Source organism: Triticum urartu, chromosome 2, assembly GCF_003073215.2.
Source record: "Triticum urartu cultivar G1812 chromosome 2, Tu2.1, whole genome shotgun sequence".
Classification (NCBI taxonomy): domain Eukaryota; kingdom Viridiplantae; phylum Streptophyta; class Magnoliopsida; order Poales; family Poaceae; genus Triticum; species Triticum urartu.
Window position 1 is genome coordinate 499953098 of NC_053023.1, and position 17114 is coordinate 499970211.

The 17114-nt window shown below is 46.1% G+C and overlaps 1 protein-coding gene across 1 annotated transcript; it reads left to right on the forward strand.

Moving 5' to 3' along the window:
• The first annotated feature begins 13472 nt into the window (after window positions 1-13472).
• On the forward strand, window positions 13473-15304 carry LOC125538217. Its single transcript, XM_048701494.1, has 2 exons — window positions 13473-13758; window positions 13942-15304. The coding sequence occupies exon 2, from the start codon at window positions 14422-14424 to the stop codon at window positions 15196-15198; it is 777 nt and encodes a 258-aa protein (XP_048557451.1). The 5' UTR covers window positions 13473-13758; window positions 13942-14421; the 3' UTR covers window positions 15199-15304.
• Window positions 15305-17114: the final 1810 nt, after the last annotated feature.

A 17114-nucleotide genomic window follows, 5' to 3' on the forward strand; every position in this document is an offset into this window, starting at 1 on the left:
TTTGTAAAGTACATACGGACCTGAATGTAGCAGATCCGTTGACTAAACCTCTCCCTAGAGCAAAAAATGATCAACACCAGAATTCCATGGGTGTTCGATTCATCACAATGTAACTAGATTATTGACTCTAGTGCAAGTGGGAGACTGTTGGAAATATGCCCTAGAGTCCATAATAAAAGGATTATTATTATATTTCCTTGTTCATGATAATTGTCTTTTATTCATGCTATAATTGTGTTATCCGGAAATCATAATACATGTGTGAATACGTAGACACCAACATGTCCCTAGTAAGCCTCTAGTTGACTAGCTCGTTGATCAACAGATAGTCATGGTTTCTTGACTATGGACATTGGATGTCATTGATAACGAGATCACATCATTAGGAGAATGATGTGATGGACAAGACCCAATCCTAAACATAGCACAAGATCGTATAGTTCATTTGCTAGAGTTTTTCCAATGTCAAGTATCTTTTCCTTAGACCATGAGATCGTGTAACTCCCGGATACCGTAGGAGTGCTTTGGGTGTACCAAACGTCACGACGTAACTGGGTGACTATAAAGGTATACTACGGGTATCTCTGAAAGTGTCTGTTGGGTTGAGACGGATCAAGACTGGGATTTGTCACTCCGTATGACGGAGAGGTATCTCTGGGCCCACTCGGTAATGCATCATCATAATGAGCTCAAAGTGACCAAGTGTTTGGTCACGGGATCATGCATTACGGTACGAGTAAAGTGACTTGCCGGTAACGAGATTGAACGAGGTATTGGGATACCGATGATCGAATCTCGGGTAAGTAACATACCGATTGACAAAGGGAATTGTATACAGGGTTGCTTGAATCCTCGACATCATGGTTCATCCGATGAGATCATCGAGGAGCATGTGGGAGCCAACATGGGTATCCAGATCCCGCTGTTAGTTATTGACCGGAGAGCCATCTCGGTCATGTCTACATGTCTCCCGAACCCGTAGGGTCTACACACTTAAGGTTCGGTGACGCTAGGGTTGTAGAGATATGAATATGCAGTAACCCGAAAGTTTTTCGGAGTCCCGGATGAGATCTCGGACGTCACGAGAAGTTCCGGAATGGTCCGGAGGTGAAGAATTATATATAGGAAGTGCAGTTTCGGCCATCGGGAGAGTTTCGGGGGTCACTGGTTGTACCGGGACCACCGGATGGGTCTCGGGGGTCCACCGGGTGGGACCACCCATCCCGGAGGGCCCCATGGGCTGAAGTGGGGAGGGGAACCAGCCCATAGTGGGCTGGTGCGCCCCCTTGGCCCAACCCCTGCGCCTAGGGTTGGAAACCCTAGGGTGGGGGGGGGGCGCCCCACTTGCCTTGGGGGCCACTCCACCCTTGGCGGCCGCCCCCCTAGGAGATCCCATCTCCTAGGGCCGGCGCCCCCCCTTGGGGAGCCTATATAAAGGGGGGAGGGAGGGGCAGCCGCACCCTTGACTCTTGGCGCCTACCTCTCCCCTGCTACACCTCTCCCTCTCGCAGAAGAACGGCGAAACCCTGCTGCGGTGACTGCTGCATCCACCACCACGCCGTCGTGCTGCTGGATCTTCATCAACCTCTCCTTCCCCCTTGCTGGATCAAGAAGGAGGAGACGTCACGCTGACCGTACGTGTGTTGAACATGGAGGTGCCGTCCGTTCGGCGCTAGGATCTCCGGTGATTTGGATCACGTCGAGTACGACTTCCTCATCCCCGTTCTTTGAACGCTTCCGCGCGTGATCTACAAAGGTATGTAGATGCAATCCGATCACTCGTTGCTAGATGAACTCATAGATGGATCTTGGTGAAACCGTAGGAAAATTTTTGTTTTCTGCAACGTTCCCCAACAGGAGCCAATATGAGCATCCAGGTTCCGCTATTGGTTATTGACCGGAGACGTGTCTCGGTCATGTCTACATAGTTCTCGAACCCGTAGGATCCGCATGCTTAAAGTTCAACGACGGTTATATTATGAGTTTATGTGTTTTGATATACCAAAGGAGTTCAGAGTCCCGGATGAGATCGGGGACATGACGAGGAGTCTCGAAATGGTCGAGACGTAAAGATCGATATATTGGACGACTATATTCGGACTTCGGAAAGGTTCCGAGTGATTCGGGTATTTTTCGGAGTACCGGAGAGTTACGAGAATTCGCCGGGGAGTATATGGTCCTTATTGGGCCATACGGGAATAGAGGAGAGAGGCCAAAAGGAAGGAGGCCTGTGCCCCCCCCTCTGGTCCGAATTGGACAAGGGGTGCAGCCCCCTTTTCCTTCTCCCTCTCCTCCTCTTTCCTTCTCTCCTACTGCAACAAGGAAAGGAGGAGTCCTACTCCCGGTAGGAGTAGGACTCCCCCCTTGGCGCGCCCTTCTCCTAGGCCGGCCGCCTCCCCCCTTGCTCCTTTATATACAGGGGCAGGGGGGCACCTCTGGACACACAAGTTGATCTTCGTGATCATTCTTTAGCCGTGTGCGGTGCCCCCCTCCACCATATTCCACCTCGGTCATATCGTAGCGGTGCTTAGGCGAAGCCCTGCGTCGGTAGCAACATCATCACCGTCACCACGCCGTCGTGCTGACAGAACTCTCCCATGAAGCTCTACTGGATCGGAGTTCGCGGGACGTCATCGAGCTGAATGTGTGCTGAACTCGGAGGTGCCGTGCGTTCGGTACTTGGATCGGTCGGATCATGAAGACGTACGACTACATCAACCGCGTTGTGCTAACGCTTCCGCTTTCGGTCTACGAGGGTACGTATACAACACTCTCCCCTCTCGTTGCTATGCATCACCATGATCTTGAGTGTGCGTAGGAATTTTTTTGAAATTACTACGTTCCCCATCAACATCTCATCAAAATATCAAACGAATACCAAATTCACATGACTACTTATAGCAAGACTTCTCCCATGTCCGCAGGAACAGACGTAACTACTCACAAATCATATTCATGTTCATAATTAGAGGGGTATTAATATGCATAAAGGATCTGAATATATGATCTTCCACCAAATAAACCAACTAGCATCAACTACAAGGAGTAATCAACACTACTAGCAACCCACAGGTACCAATTTGAGGTTTTGAGACAAAGATTGGATACAAGAGATGAACTAGGGTTTCAGATGAGATGGTGCTGGTGAAGATGTTGATGGAGATTGACCCCCTCCCGGTGAGAGCATCGATGGTGATGACGATGGTGATGATTTCCCCCTCCCGAAGGGATGTTTCCTCGGCAAAACAGCTCTGCCGGAGCCCTAGATTGGTTTCTCCAGGTTCCGCCTCGAGACGGCGGCGCTTCGTCCTGAAAGCTTACTTCTGATTTTTTTTCTAGGGAAAAAGACTTCATATATCAAAAGATGGGCACCGGAGGCCTGTCAGGGGGCCCACGAGGCAGGAGGCGCGCCCAGGGGGTAGGGCGCGCCCCCCACCCAATGGTGGGTGGCCCCCTTTGGTTCTTTCTTCGCCCAATATTTTTTATGTATTCCAAAACGTGCCTCCGTGGATGGTGGGTGACATAATGTGTAATAACAACCCATAATGCTATAAATATCGATATAAAAGCATGATGCAAAATGGACGTGTCACATATGTATGAAGGTTCTCGAATGTGAGACGCAGGTCATCTACTAGTGACTCGACGTGCTTAGTTTTGATGACGACGTCGTCCACATATGCTTCGACCGTTTTGCCGATTTGTTTTTCTAGGCATGTTTGAATCATGCATTGGTAGGTGGCGCCGACGTTTTTCAGCCCGAAGGGCATAGTGTTAAAGCAGAAAGGCCCGTATGGGGTAATGAATGTCGTTGCGGCTTGATCAGATTCCTTCATTTTGATTTGATGGTATCGGAGTATGTGTCGAGGAAACACAGTGAGTCGTGTCCTGCAGTGGCATCAATGATTTGATCGATGCGAGGGAGGGGGAAGGGATCCTTAGGGCAGGCCTTGTTGAGGTCTTTGAAATCGGCACACAGGCGCCAGGATTTATCCTTCTTTGGTACCATCACCAGGTTTGCTAGCCAGTTCGGATGTTTTATTTCTTTGATAAACCCACCCTCAATCAACTTGGCTAGCTCCTCTCCCATAGCTTATCGTTTGGGTTCGTAAAAGCGCCGCAGTGTTTGCTTGACCGGCTTGTATCCCTTCAATATATTGAGGTTGTGTTCGGCCAACCTGTGTGGGATTCCTGGCATATCAGAAGGGTGCCATGCGAATATGTCCCAGTTCTCGCGCAGGAACGCGCGTAATGCGGCGTCGGTCATAGGGTCCAGCTGTGCCCCGATGGAAGCTGTTTTCTTGGGGTCCGTCGGGTGAACTTGAAATTTGACTATCTCGTCTGCTGGTTTGAAGGAGGTGGATTTGGGGCGCTTATCAAGGATTACGTCGTCGCTATCCACCGTGGAGCGTAGTGCGGTTAATTCTTCGGCCGCAAGGGCTTCAGATAGTGCCTCGAGGGCCAGGGATTCGGTTTTGTTTTCGGCGTGGAGTGTTATGTCTGGGTCACTGGCGAGAGTGATAATACCATTGGGCCCGGGCATCTTGAGCTTCATATACCTGTAATGAGGTATGGCTTGAAAGTGTGTGAATGCGTCTCGCCCCAACAGGGCGAGATATCCGCTGTTGAAAGGGGCCACTTGGAAGGTCATCTCTTCGGATAGATAGTTCTCCGGCGTGCCGAATACCACGTCGAGTGTGATTTTTTCCCGCGCATCTTGCTTCCCGACTGGGAATGATTCCTCAAAAGGTCGTATTACTTTGCTCGATGCGGCTCCTATCTATTTGCATTTAATTGAGCGTGTCCTCGTAGATGAGGTCCAGCCCGCTGCCACCGTCCATGAGCACTTTAGTAAGCCGAAAGCCATCCACAATTGGATTGAGGACCAAGGCGGTTGGTGCCCAGACTGACCGGAATTTTGGTTCGTCATCGGCATTAAAAGTTATGGCCGTGTTGTTCCAGGGATTTATTGTTGCGACTTGGCATACCTCGGCGAGGTCACGGAGCGCCCTCTTGCGCCGATTGTTTGAAGCAAAAGTCTCGAAGACCGTCAATACTCTGAGGTCGCCGTTTTCTGGAGAGTACTGCTCCGATGTGTTTTTGGTGAGGATATCCTCACTGCTCTTGGTCACTTGCCGGAGTATCCAACATGCTCTAAGGCTGTGGGTTGGTTCGGTGTCCGGTGTCGTATGTATTTTGCATGGCTTATTGAGCCATACCTCTAGAACGGTTCCACGTCCCGTAATGGGTTTTATTTTCTTGCCCATGGGTCGGGTGTGCCGCGAGGGTGCATCCTTTTTGCCCGCCCGGGAGGTGGCGTGAAGGCCGGTGGTTCCCAGCGAGCTATTTGAGTTTTCCAGGCGCTTTCCATTGCGCAGTACTTCTGTACTATGGTTGCCAAGTCAGCAAAGTGTGATACGCGATGGCGGTTGAGGGCGTTGGGGGTCCCTTCGTCCTTGCAATTATTGCAGAATACTGAAATTGCGTCCTCCTCGCGGCAATCTTTAATCTTATCCTTGACAAGGAGGAACCTGGCCCAAAAGTGATGGACTATTTCCTGAGGCTGCTGTCATACGTACATGAGGTCGCATATATCCGGGGGACCGGAATTGCTTGGCGAATATTGCTTGTGGTGGGTGGGTGGCGTTAAATCCGAACCCTGACCCACTGTGGAGTCCGGCGTTTGAAAAACTTCGGGCTCCAGGATGTCCAATGATTCTTTAGGCTCAACGCCCGATTCTAAGTTCGAAGGACTGCGAGTGTCACCCCGCAGACGGGTATCCGGCTCTCCGAGCTCGGAAATCCGAACACAACTTGTTTTAAGCATAGGGGAGGAGCTGTTGTTGTTTTGCTCTTCTACGACTGCTATCTGATGGGTGATCGACGGAGATTTGATTTCTCTCTGATCGGGTTTACGCCCAATCCGATCATAGTCTGAGGCGACCCCCAGGGCGGCGAAGCGATCCAGGAGTTCGTTTAAATACGACAAATCTGCCGGACCCATCCGTTTGGAGTATTCAGGGTCAACACGGAGATGATTTCCGATGACTTGGGAAGTCATCATCGGCTTAACGGCCGATCGGGCGGCCATGGTAAAGCTGCCCAGCCGGAGGGTTTGGCCTGAGGCTAGGGCTCCTCCGGAAGTGACACTGTCCTTGATAACAAGCCGAGCCATCAATCCTATCGTCGACACCATAGAGGAACTCTCAATGAAAGCACCAATGTCGGTGTCAAAACCGGGAGATCTCGGGTAGGGGGTTCTGAACTGTTCGTCTGAGGATCGAGGGTAATAGGAGACAGGGACACGATGTTTACCCAGGTTTGGGCCCTCTCGATGGAGGTAATATCCTACTTCCTGCTTGATTATATTGGATGAATATGGGGTTACAAGAGTTGATCTACCTCAAGATCGTAACAGCTAAACCCTAGAAGTCTAGCCTGTCTGATTATGATCGCCTCTATGGACTAAACCCTCCGGTTTATATAGACACTGGAGGGGTCTAGGGTTGTACAGAGTCGGTTTACAGAGGAAGGAATCATCATATCCGAATGCCAAGCTTTCCTTCCACGCCAAGGAGAGTCCCATCCGGACACGGGAAGAAGTCTTCTGTCTTGTATCTTCATGGCCCATCAGCCCGGCCTACGTCACATAGCCCGAACGCCCGAGGACCCCTTAATCCAGGACCCCCTCACACGCCGTGTATTTTGACCCTTCCAAAAACTACGAGAAGAAGGACTACACCCATATAATGGATATTCTATATGATGCTCTCCACGGCTTTAGCATGAGGGGTGGCCACCTCGAGATCAGGAAACAAAGGAAGAGCAAGCAAGGTTTCTCGCATAAAACTAGCTTCTGTGACATCCATCAACCGAAAGCAAGCAAGAACGATGGATTCTACCTCCTCCATCTCATGATGGAGTTCAGAAGGGATCACCAACAACTTCGCATGACAACCAGCAATGATGATCATATCCGCAAATGGGCAAAATCCTGAGGACAAGAACCAGATTATAAACTGAGAGATGACTTCTTTCGCACCCGGAGGGACATTGCAATGATCATCATGAAAGAAGTCGTCGAAGAGAAGGGGTTGTTCCACCACAGCCCTATATCGCAAGCTGACGTCCGAACTCGCATAGGCCTACAACATCAAGAACTAACACCGTTCAAGAAGCTAGGGTGCATCCTCCTGGATAAGGATGGAACTTCTAGTGATTGATGATGCCGACGATGATGTGTCGGTTGAACTTGTATACTTTCTGTAGCGATGAAACTTTGTGATGTCCACGGTCCCTGCCGAACTTGCCTAGCGCTAGTTTGTTAGTTTGGGTACGATGACCGGCGTAGCTCTAGTTAATTAGTTTGTGTACGATGAACCTGCGTTGATTATTTATGTTTACTATATGTTGCATCTATTTGCTAACACCCTTTATTTTTGTGTTTCTCAAGTATATTATGTTGCATATTCTTGTTCATTCCCTTGATGAAGATGCATCTCTAACAGGTCATAGATCCTTGATGGTGAAGAAATTCTATGTTGTGTACATAGGGAAGGTTCTGGGAGTGTCGGCGAGTGGCCCGAGTGTCAGGCTCAAGTGGAGCGGTTCTCAGACGCCAGCCATAAAGGGTTCGATAGCAGACAAAAGAAGTAGAAGCTAGTTACTTGAGGTTCACGCTAGCGCGAGAGAGGAATCAGAACCGCCGCCTCATGTACTGCATAGTTCCGCTCTCACTCATAATGATAGCTCTTCCCTTCTATATCATTGTTTAGATGGATGACGATGTAGTTGCAGGTATTCGGGACATGTCATAACTTGTATCGCTATTTCGAGATGATGACGAGAGACATCATTTTGTGTTGGATGATGATTATGATGATGACATGATTTGATGAGACTATTTGTATGTGTATGATATGATTAGATTGTATGTGTATGATATGCTAGAGACTATTGTATAAAACATGTACAAATACAAAGGAAATATGCAGTAGAAAAAATAAATTCAAAAACTAACAACAGTAGCATGGGGTTTGTCCTTAGCAGCAGCGGGTCCTTAGCTGTAGTGTGCTTTAAAACAAAGCGCTATAGCTATTGGCAGTAGTGCGGTTTAGTAACACGCGGCCAAGACGCACTACTGCTACAAGTTAGCAGTAGCGCGGCGGCCCGCACTACTGCTAGGCCTTTGATCCACGATATTGCTAGGCTTTTCCCTAGTAGTGAGGGGACAGCGAACACGAATCCGCTATCTAGAAAAACTGCACGGTCACCCGAGGACAATGTTGAAGTTGATCACTCGAGCTCGATGGACGAATTCCTCCATAACCTGAGTTGAGATCGGAATTGATATTGATGAAGAAAACCGCACGATCTTGATGATCTGATGCGGAGCGCAATCCTCATTCCAACCGAGGCGACCAGTTGAGCTGGCAATCAAGATGCCAACATCGACAATGAAGCTTGGTTCTGACGCGTAGATCACGCCAGAGCTGATCTGAATTCACATCGCACCGCGACGACTACCAGCAAGGACTTGCCTGGGCCCCCAATGTCGACGCTAAATCTGGCATATCTCAAGGTAGGGGTCCAAAGCTAGGCGTCTTGGAGCGATGGTAACATGGACATAGGATTTTACCCAGGTTCAGGCTCTCTCGAAAAGATAATACCCTACGTCATGCTTTTGATTGTATTGATATGAGGGAAGTACATAGTACAGGTATCTACCACGAGATTGTTGTGTATAATTCTAATGATCTAGAATATATCATCTTCTGACTAGCCTGGCCTCGTCTTATATAGTGTACTGGAGGCCTAGGATTTGGAGGAGTTCTAGTCGAATATGTCGGTGGAGAGGAGTCCTTGTCTTGATCACCAAGTCTTGTGGAATCTTCCTTGTATATGTCATGGACTGCCTGAAGTGGCCCATTAGTGAACCGCCATGGGGGTCCTCAGCCCGACCCACCTGGTCGGGAGACGACGTGGTGGGTACCCCCTAGTCCAGGACACCATCAGTAGCCCCTAAAACCGGTCTTCAAGTTGGTGACGCTCCTCGGTTCTTCTGAATTGTTTTTGTCTTCGGTCGTCGGTCTTGAAAGCTGGTTCAATAAATATTTCCATCTTTGATCTTGAGGATTGTCGAGGTGTATACGAAGAGTTTCCACGTCGGGCATTGATAACCCACAAGTATAGGGGATCGCGACAGTCTTCGAGGGTAGTATTTCACCCAAATTTATTGATTCGACACAAGGGGAGCCAAAGAATATTTGCGAGTATTAGCAGTTGAGTTGTCAATTCAACCACATCTGGAGAACTAAATATCTGCAGCAAAGTGCTTAGTAACACAGTAGTATGACACTTTTAATAGTAATAGTAGAGTAGCAACAGTAACGATAACAGTAACAGTAGTAGCTTTGTAGTGATTGTAGTAGCAACAACAACAAAAGTAACTTAGCAAAGATCAATATGAGAAAGCGTAGGCATTGGATCAGTGATGGATATTTGTGTTGGATGACATTCATCATATAACATTCACATGCTAGAGCGATACACAATAGCTCCAATTCATTAATGTAATGTAGGCATTCCGTATATAGTCATACGTGCTTATAATAAGAACTTGCATGACATCTTTTGTCCTACCCTCCCATGGCAACGGGGTCAATCAAGAAATCTAAGGGATATTAAGGCCTTCTTTTAATATAGAACCAGAACAAAGCATTAGCACTTAGTGAATACATGAACTCCTAATACTACGGAAATCACCGGAAAGAATCCCAATTATTGTCACCTTGAGGTATGCGGATCATAACACGTAATAGGTGCATACAACTTGCAAGATAGGATCAAGAACTCAAATATATTTATGAAAACATAAAGGGTTCATATCTGAAATCATGGCACTCATGCCCTAGTGACAAGCATTAAGCATAGCAAAGTCATAGCAACATCAAACTCAGAAGGTGGTGGCGAATCCCCCTCTCCGGAGTCCCGAACGGACTCCAAATCAGCCCTCTCGATGAAGAATAGCAGGTGGCGGTGGCTCCGTATCGTAAAACATGATGAAACTTCTTCTCCTATTTTTTCTCATGGAAAAGGAATTTATATGTTTGAGATTAGGTTCAGGGGAGCCACATGGGCCCCACAAGGTATCCCGGCGCGCCCAGGGGGTGGCCCCGCCCTGTTGCCTTGTGGGCAATAAGGGGGCCCCTCTGGTGGATCTTTGCTCCGGTGCTTTTTATATATTTCATAAAAAAATCTCCAGAAAGTTTCGTCCGATTCCGGAACTTTTATTTCTGCACAAAAATAACACCATGGTAGTTCTGCTGAAAACAACGTCAGTCTGGATTAGTTTCATTCAAATCATGCAAATTAGAGTCCAAAATAAGAGCAAAAGTGTTTGGAAAAGTAGATACGATGGAGACGTGTCAACTCCCCCGAGCTTAACTCATTGTTTGTCCTCAAGCAATTCAGTTCACAAACTGAAAGTGATAAAGAAAAACTTTTACGAACTCTTTTGTTTGTGTATCCGTATATAAGCTTAAATAGCACCCAAATTTTCAGCAAAGATCATGATCTAACCATGCTAATGATAACACTTGGAAACCACATTTACTCATATCGATGGTATAGTCGACTAGCGAGCAATAATAACATATATCAAATGCCAACAATTTGTCAAAACAACTATGATATAATATGATAACATGGTATCTCGCTAGCCCTTTCTGAGGCCGCAAAATATAAATGTAGAGCACCTCCAAAGTGCAAGTAGTGACTAAACATTATAATTCATGGTAGAAGAGATCCAGTCATGCTCACATCCAACATTAACTATACTCAATGCATAAGAATGACAATAGCGTTCTCTGTACTGGCGCTTTAATTGAGAAGGTGATGACTCAACAATAAAAGTAAATAGATAGGCCCTTCGTAGAGGGAAGCAGATATTTGCAGAGGTGCCAGAGCTCGAAGCTTAAATCGGAGATGAATATATTTTGAGAGGTACGTTTTTCCTGTCAACATTACGGCCGAGAATTTTGAATAACTTCGATGTTGAACACATTATCGGCGGAAAGGTAAAGTTTACTCCCCCTCAACCAACAAACACAAGCCATGGCTAGCCAAATTCACGGGTGCCCTCCATAACAAAAAATTTCTGGGGCAGTTTGTTTCATTATATATCTTTTCTTTATATTGATTACAGGACTGGACATCCCAATTACCAGCCTCTCTCGTGCAATGACAAGTGAATAAACACTCATCGTGAGAATAACCCACTTAGCATGGAAGATACTAACCGCCCCATGTCGCTCCATGAGCTGTACGGGGACAAGAAACAGATGCTTATTTGAATTATTAGAGGTGGCACAAGAAAATTTACTTGGAACGATAGAGTAATACCGCATATAGGTAGATATGATGGACTCATCTGGAACAACTTTAGTTTAAGAATTTAGATGTACAAGCAGCATTCTCGCTTAGTACATGCGAAGGCTAGCAAATAGGTTGAGGAGCGACCAACTAGAGATCGACAACGATCATAATCATGCAGCGAATAATTAACATTGAATAATAGCATGAGTAAGATATAAATATCATGAACATAAATATCGTGGAGGCTCTGTTGGTTTTGAATCAAATATATGTGTAAACATGTGCCAAGTCAAGCGACTTGAAACATTCACATGAGGATATCATACTAACATACTACATCATAACCATTTTAAGGCATGTTGATATCCAAGATAAAATATTATCCAATCCTAACTATTTAAGTATGGCATGAACAACTATAATCTCTAGTTGTCATCATAAATATGTTTACTCATAATATGTTAAATCGTGGATGCTGAGTTAAACATATTTACAAAAACAATAAAAAATAAGGAGAGTTCATACCAACTTTTCTTTGCCACAGTCACTTCATCAAATCATCATCATTATTTTCTTTCGTTTGCACGACCGAATAATTTGTAAATAATAATAGTGCAAGAGTGTCGTGGACTAAGCTGAAATATGCAAACGTTTTATTCAAAGGAGAAGACAAGGTAATATTGGCTTTTTGTCAGATCAACAATAATGCATATGAGAGGCACTCAACAATTTCATCGTGGTCTTCTCTTACGATGACTCAAAGTAAAGAAAAAGAAAATCAAAGAAACACAGTGAAATATTTTTGGATTTTTAGTTTTTTTAAAGAAAGCAAATTAATGAAGGAAAAAACAAAAGGCAAGGAAAATTATTTACACGGAAAAGCTCCCAACAAGCAAAGAAGAAATATGAAATCCTTTTGAGTTTTCTTTTACTACTATGAACTAACTAAACAAGAAAGAAAAACCAAAAAAAAGCGAGAAATATTCTTGATTGCTTTAAGTTCGTCACGAACCGCAACTTCCATCCGAATTACGTGGGCTATCTTTTTTCATGGCACATATGGATTAATGCTTAGTGTCCTTTTACGTGTTTTCTCTTGACAAAGCAATGTGATATACATATGTTGGTCTATGGTACTTCCTGACACACTGATACAAATTAACAAGTACTTCGTTATTCATGTTTTAATCTACAAGCTCTTTTGCATAAATGAAAGAGTACCTACGGCTCTTTCCAAGGTCATGATTCAGCGCTAGAGTTAATTGCATGTTTCTGTTTGATGAATCAGGAGTACCGTTTGTGTGCCCAGTAAGAATTTTTCTTTTCTTAAGCTGACGTCCAATGAGATTAGAAAAGCGACATAGCCAAATCAGGACGACACACAGATAGTGTTGCCTGAGACGTTCTTTTCGTGGACTTCAATCAACTTCTACCAAAACACAAACGATCCCTTGCTACTACTAGGTTGCTATACTACTGCTCCTGTTACTCGAGATGGTTTTACTTTAAATTTTAGTGTGAATTCCTGCAAAAAAAGTGTTAACTAATTATTTGAAACCAAGTCCCCAGTTAAGTCCAATAAACTCTGTCCAGAATCAATTCATAGTTTTTATTATCAATGACACAAGTCCCGCAACCCAAATTCTCAGTCGACCAAGCCATATGATTCATGTCAACTATCATTTGCTCTGTAGCTAAGCACCTGCGAGGTGGCGGTCATCAGTGTGCACAACCTCATCGTTCTAATATATGTTTATTTTTTTCTCCCGTTGCTACACACCGACATAATTGCTAGTATGAGTAAGAATTACAATAAAATCTCTTAAAACATCTTCTTCATCGTATCAATTTCTACTGGAAGAAATACTCTCAAGACTTCGGTAAGAAGGCTGACGGGAGCAACGATGGTGTCATTTTTTTGTCCGCACAAATATTATCAATAAAGGTGAAAGTGTCTTAAGTCGCTCGCCCAAAAAAAATGAGAAGTCTTGATCAATAAACGTATTTGAGCCGAGGATGATTCTGTAGAAGTGCAGGTTGTCAAATCACAGTATATAGATTTTTTTTCTTTTGAGATACAAGTGTGGTGGGCCATCGGGCAAGATGCTTAGGCGTGATCCAGGTTAGCCCAATAAACAGCCCATTATGCGACGAAGGAGAGGATTAGCGAGCGATGCCGATGCCTGCATTAGCCGACCGATTAGCGATATACTCCGCCGCCGCCTGCCGCCCGCCGCCGCTCTCGCTCACGCTCCACCGCCGCCGCCAGGACCTCCAGTGATCGCGGGACGGAGAGGAGAGGCGAGGCGGCGCAGGGCAGGGTGTGGATTGAATCTGGCGCCATCGTCCGTCCCCGATTCGCCCTCACCGCAGGCAGGGCAGGTACACAGATCCCTTTCCTTCCGTGATTGCTAGCTGCGAATTGATTTGGGTAGGTGTTCACCACCGATCTCGTCTGATCTGGCCGTCGTCTCCGTCACGCCACCAGATTGCTAATCGTTTTCGGAATCCAACTCCTCCCCTCCCTCCAAATCCAATTCCGATTCTAACACTGAGATTTTGCAGGGCGGCGGCAGGGCCATCATATAATAAATTCAAGGCTCGATCTTTCTGCCGAAACTCTTCAAGGACGCTTGATTGGTGAACACAGAGGCAGAGCTGCAGCAGGAGGAGGATTAGATAGATTACTCTGTTATTACTATTAGGTCTTCTGTCAAATCGCAGTGGGGATGTCTAATAAGCGCCGGGGATATGCCCGCGACGGCGGTGAAAAGAGGTCGCGGCGGATCAAGCATCTGTACCTCGTGTTGGATGACTGGACCAAGGGGTACAGCATCCACAAGATCCAAGCCGACAGCTTCGACTCTGACTCTGACTCTGACTCTGATGACCAGCACAGGGGCGCTGCCCGGCACCTCCCGGAGCCTCCGACCCTGCGGTTAGAGTGCCCGGTTGGCACTGTACCCCATCCCGGCATGTCGTTCTCTGCCTTGGGCACCAAGATCTCACCTTCATGTCCTCATCTACGACACCAAGACGGCCGCAATGACGATTGGCGCCCATGCCCCTGCTGACATGGTCTGTGGCTTCGGCATCACCGTGGTCGTTGATGAGATGCTCTATGCATTATCTTACCACTTCCGCGAGAAACAACACTCCTTTGGGGTCATGTCATGGGGGTCCACCGCGCCGGATGCGCTGCAACAACCAACCGAGGGCTGGTCCTGGAAGACTCTGCCGCCACCACCGCCAACGTTCCACCGCCGAGTCAACTCCTATGCACTACACCCGGATGGATGCACCATCTTTATGTCCACAGCTAACTTCATGACGGCACCTAGCAAAGGTTGCATGGGCACCTACTCATTCAACACCAAGGATTCTGTGTGGAGATGGCATGGGGAGTGGGCCTTGCCATTCAGCGGCCAAGCACACTTTGACAGGGAGCTCAACGCTTGGGTTGGCCTTCATTGGGATGGCTACATCTCTGCTTGCCAAGTTGCCTCCCCCAGCTGCCACAACACGACTCCAACGTTGCAGCTGGACTGCCAGACAACCAAGGAGAAGTTGTTCTGCAAGGACCGGAAGCCGCACATGGGAGCCTCTCTCACCTACATGGGCACGAGCAAGTTCTGCCTCGTCCAGGGAGTGGAGGAGGAACAGGCTCTCGGAGGCCATGATGGCTGTGTGCTCCATATCACCATATTTGGGCTCAAGTTCAATCACAAGGGAGAGCTGCGGATCACAGATCACCGCTCCACGCGCTCCTTCATAGTGTCTAGTCATAAAGATCACTTTATGCCTGTAGCATTTTGGATGTAGAAACCCGTTTGGCTTGTTCCAAAATCCTTGCTTGACTGTCACTGGTTCATGTTGTGCTTTGTCCTCCTAGAAAGTGGAATCAATAAAAAGTTCTGTTTGCTTGGAAGTTGTGCGATACTTGATCCGTGTATTCTATTTTTTGGTATGCTAGTTATTGATGTACTCCCTCCGTCCAAAAATAAGCGACTCGGTTTTGAGTCACTTATTTTGGGACGGAGGGAGTATTGTCACTAGATCTCTTGCTGAAACATATATATGTGGGAAGATGGCCATGGTCCTATGGTTGAACAAAACTAACATGATAGGCTGTTGGTCGGATAAAAGCGAAAGCGTGCTGGAAAATTAAGCCTGACAATTGTCTGGATGCAAAATATAGGTGACTTCATATTTCGGTTGGAATTGGTAAGGCCAAAATATTGCTAGTAGGTTTAGGTTATTGTTCTTTTTTAAAAAAAAAAAGGGTTTGGGTGGCTTATTGACCATGGGTTGACAGCAGTGAAATTACCATCATATATATCATAACAAAAGATAGCACACCAATTGTTTGCTTTGATCTTGCAGGATCTGGAAGTTATCAAGAAGCTCATAGAGCGCACTTATCCATAAAGTGCGCACCACCTGCCCGATTTAATTTGGAGGCCTGATGGAGAAGGTTGCATGCTACTGTTATTTCGAAGCATGAATGTGGCACTCAGCCTTGTGTCGTAAGTCTTTTAATTCTTGCTCTGTTTTTTTTCTGGCTGTTCGTGCGTCCCATAGTTCTGAAGGAAGCACAGAGATACAATTTTAGTTAGATTTAATCATTTTGCGCGTGAACCAGTAGTCAAGAAAATTAGTATGTTTTGTGTGGTGGAAATGAACTTCTTTGTTTTCAGTTAAAGAATGATTAGGTGTTTTTTTTGGTTCAGTCATGTTGAGTGCTTTTTTCTCAGTTTTCTTCTCAGCATATGTCTCTATTACTGTGTTGTTCTTTTCATTCCCAAAGACTGCCTTAGCAGCACAAAGTACACATTTTTTTTCAGCCCTCGAGCTGCAGCTCACATGGTTTGTTCCAAGAAGAGAGACAATAGTGTCCATACTGTACTACTATTTCCAATTGTGCTTGGCCTGAATCGGTGCCCTCCTTTTTGGTGGTGCTGGTGTGATGATTTGTTGAAGCCAAAATGGCTAGTAGTATCTCATACTGAAGCTTATTAACAATTGATCTACTGCTGCAGCAGCTAACAGTGCATAATGTTGTACAGGTATGTGAGGCTGGGCGCTCATGCGAGGAGCGGTTGAAGGATGTGCAAGGGAGGGAGGGTGGAAGCGCATGCAGAAAACACGACAAGTTTTCTGAGACAAGTTTCACGAGAACATGCAGAAAACATAGACATGCAGAAAACATGATGCTGTTGCTGAGACAAGTTTTGACAACGAAATTGCTTCACAGACGACGATATGTTCTGCACGATGGGTGAAGGATAGTGCGTTGGCGTCCAAATCTCCTGCTTGCACGCTCGCCGTCAAGCTGCCATGTAGTCCCTCCGTTCCAAATTACTCGTCGTGATTTTACTTCAAAAATAATTTTTTAAAGTAAAATCACGACGAGTAATTTGGAATGGAGGGAGTAGACATATCAGGCGCTAGTATATCATGTGTAGTATATCAATGCAGAAGCGTAGTATATCAATCAAGGGCAACAAAAAGCAGAGAAGATGCAAGGAACGTGAGGTACTTGTAGATGGCAAAGCTGTATATGTAGGGATCACAAGCAAACGAGTACTGGTACTGACAATTCAAAATTCGCCTAGAGCATGTACAGTTTCGACTAGCAATAGTCGCAAGCGAAGAATGAATATGAATACGAGTGGTTTGGCTAAACACTACTATATGACCTGGAGAGTCTATGCATGCATTTGATTTGAGGTCGCCAT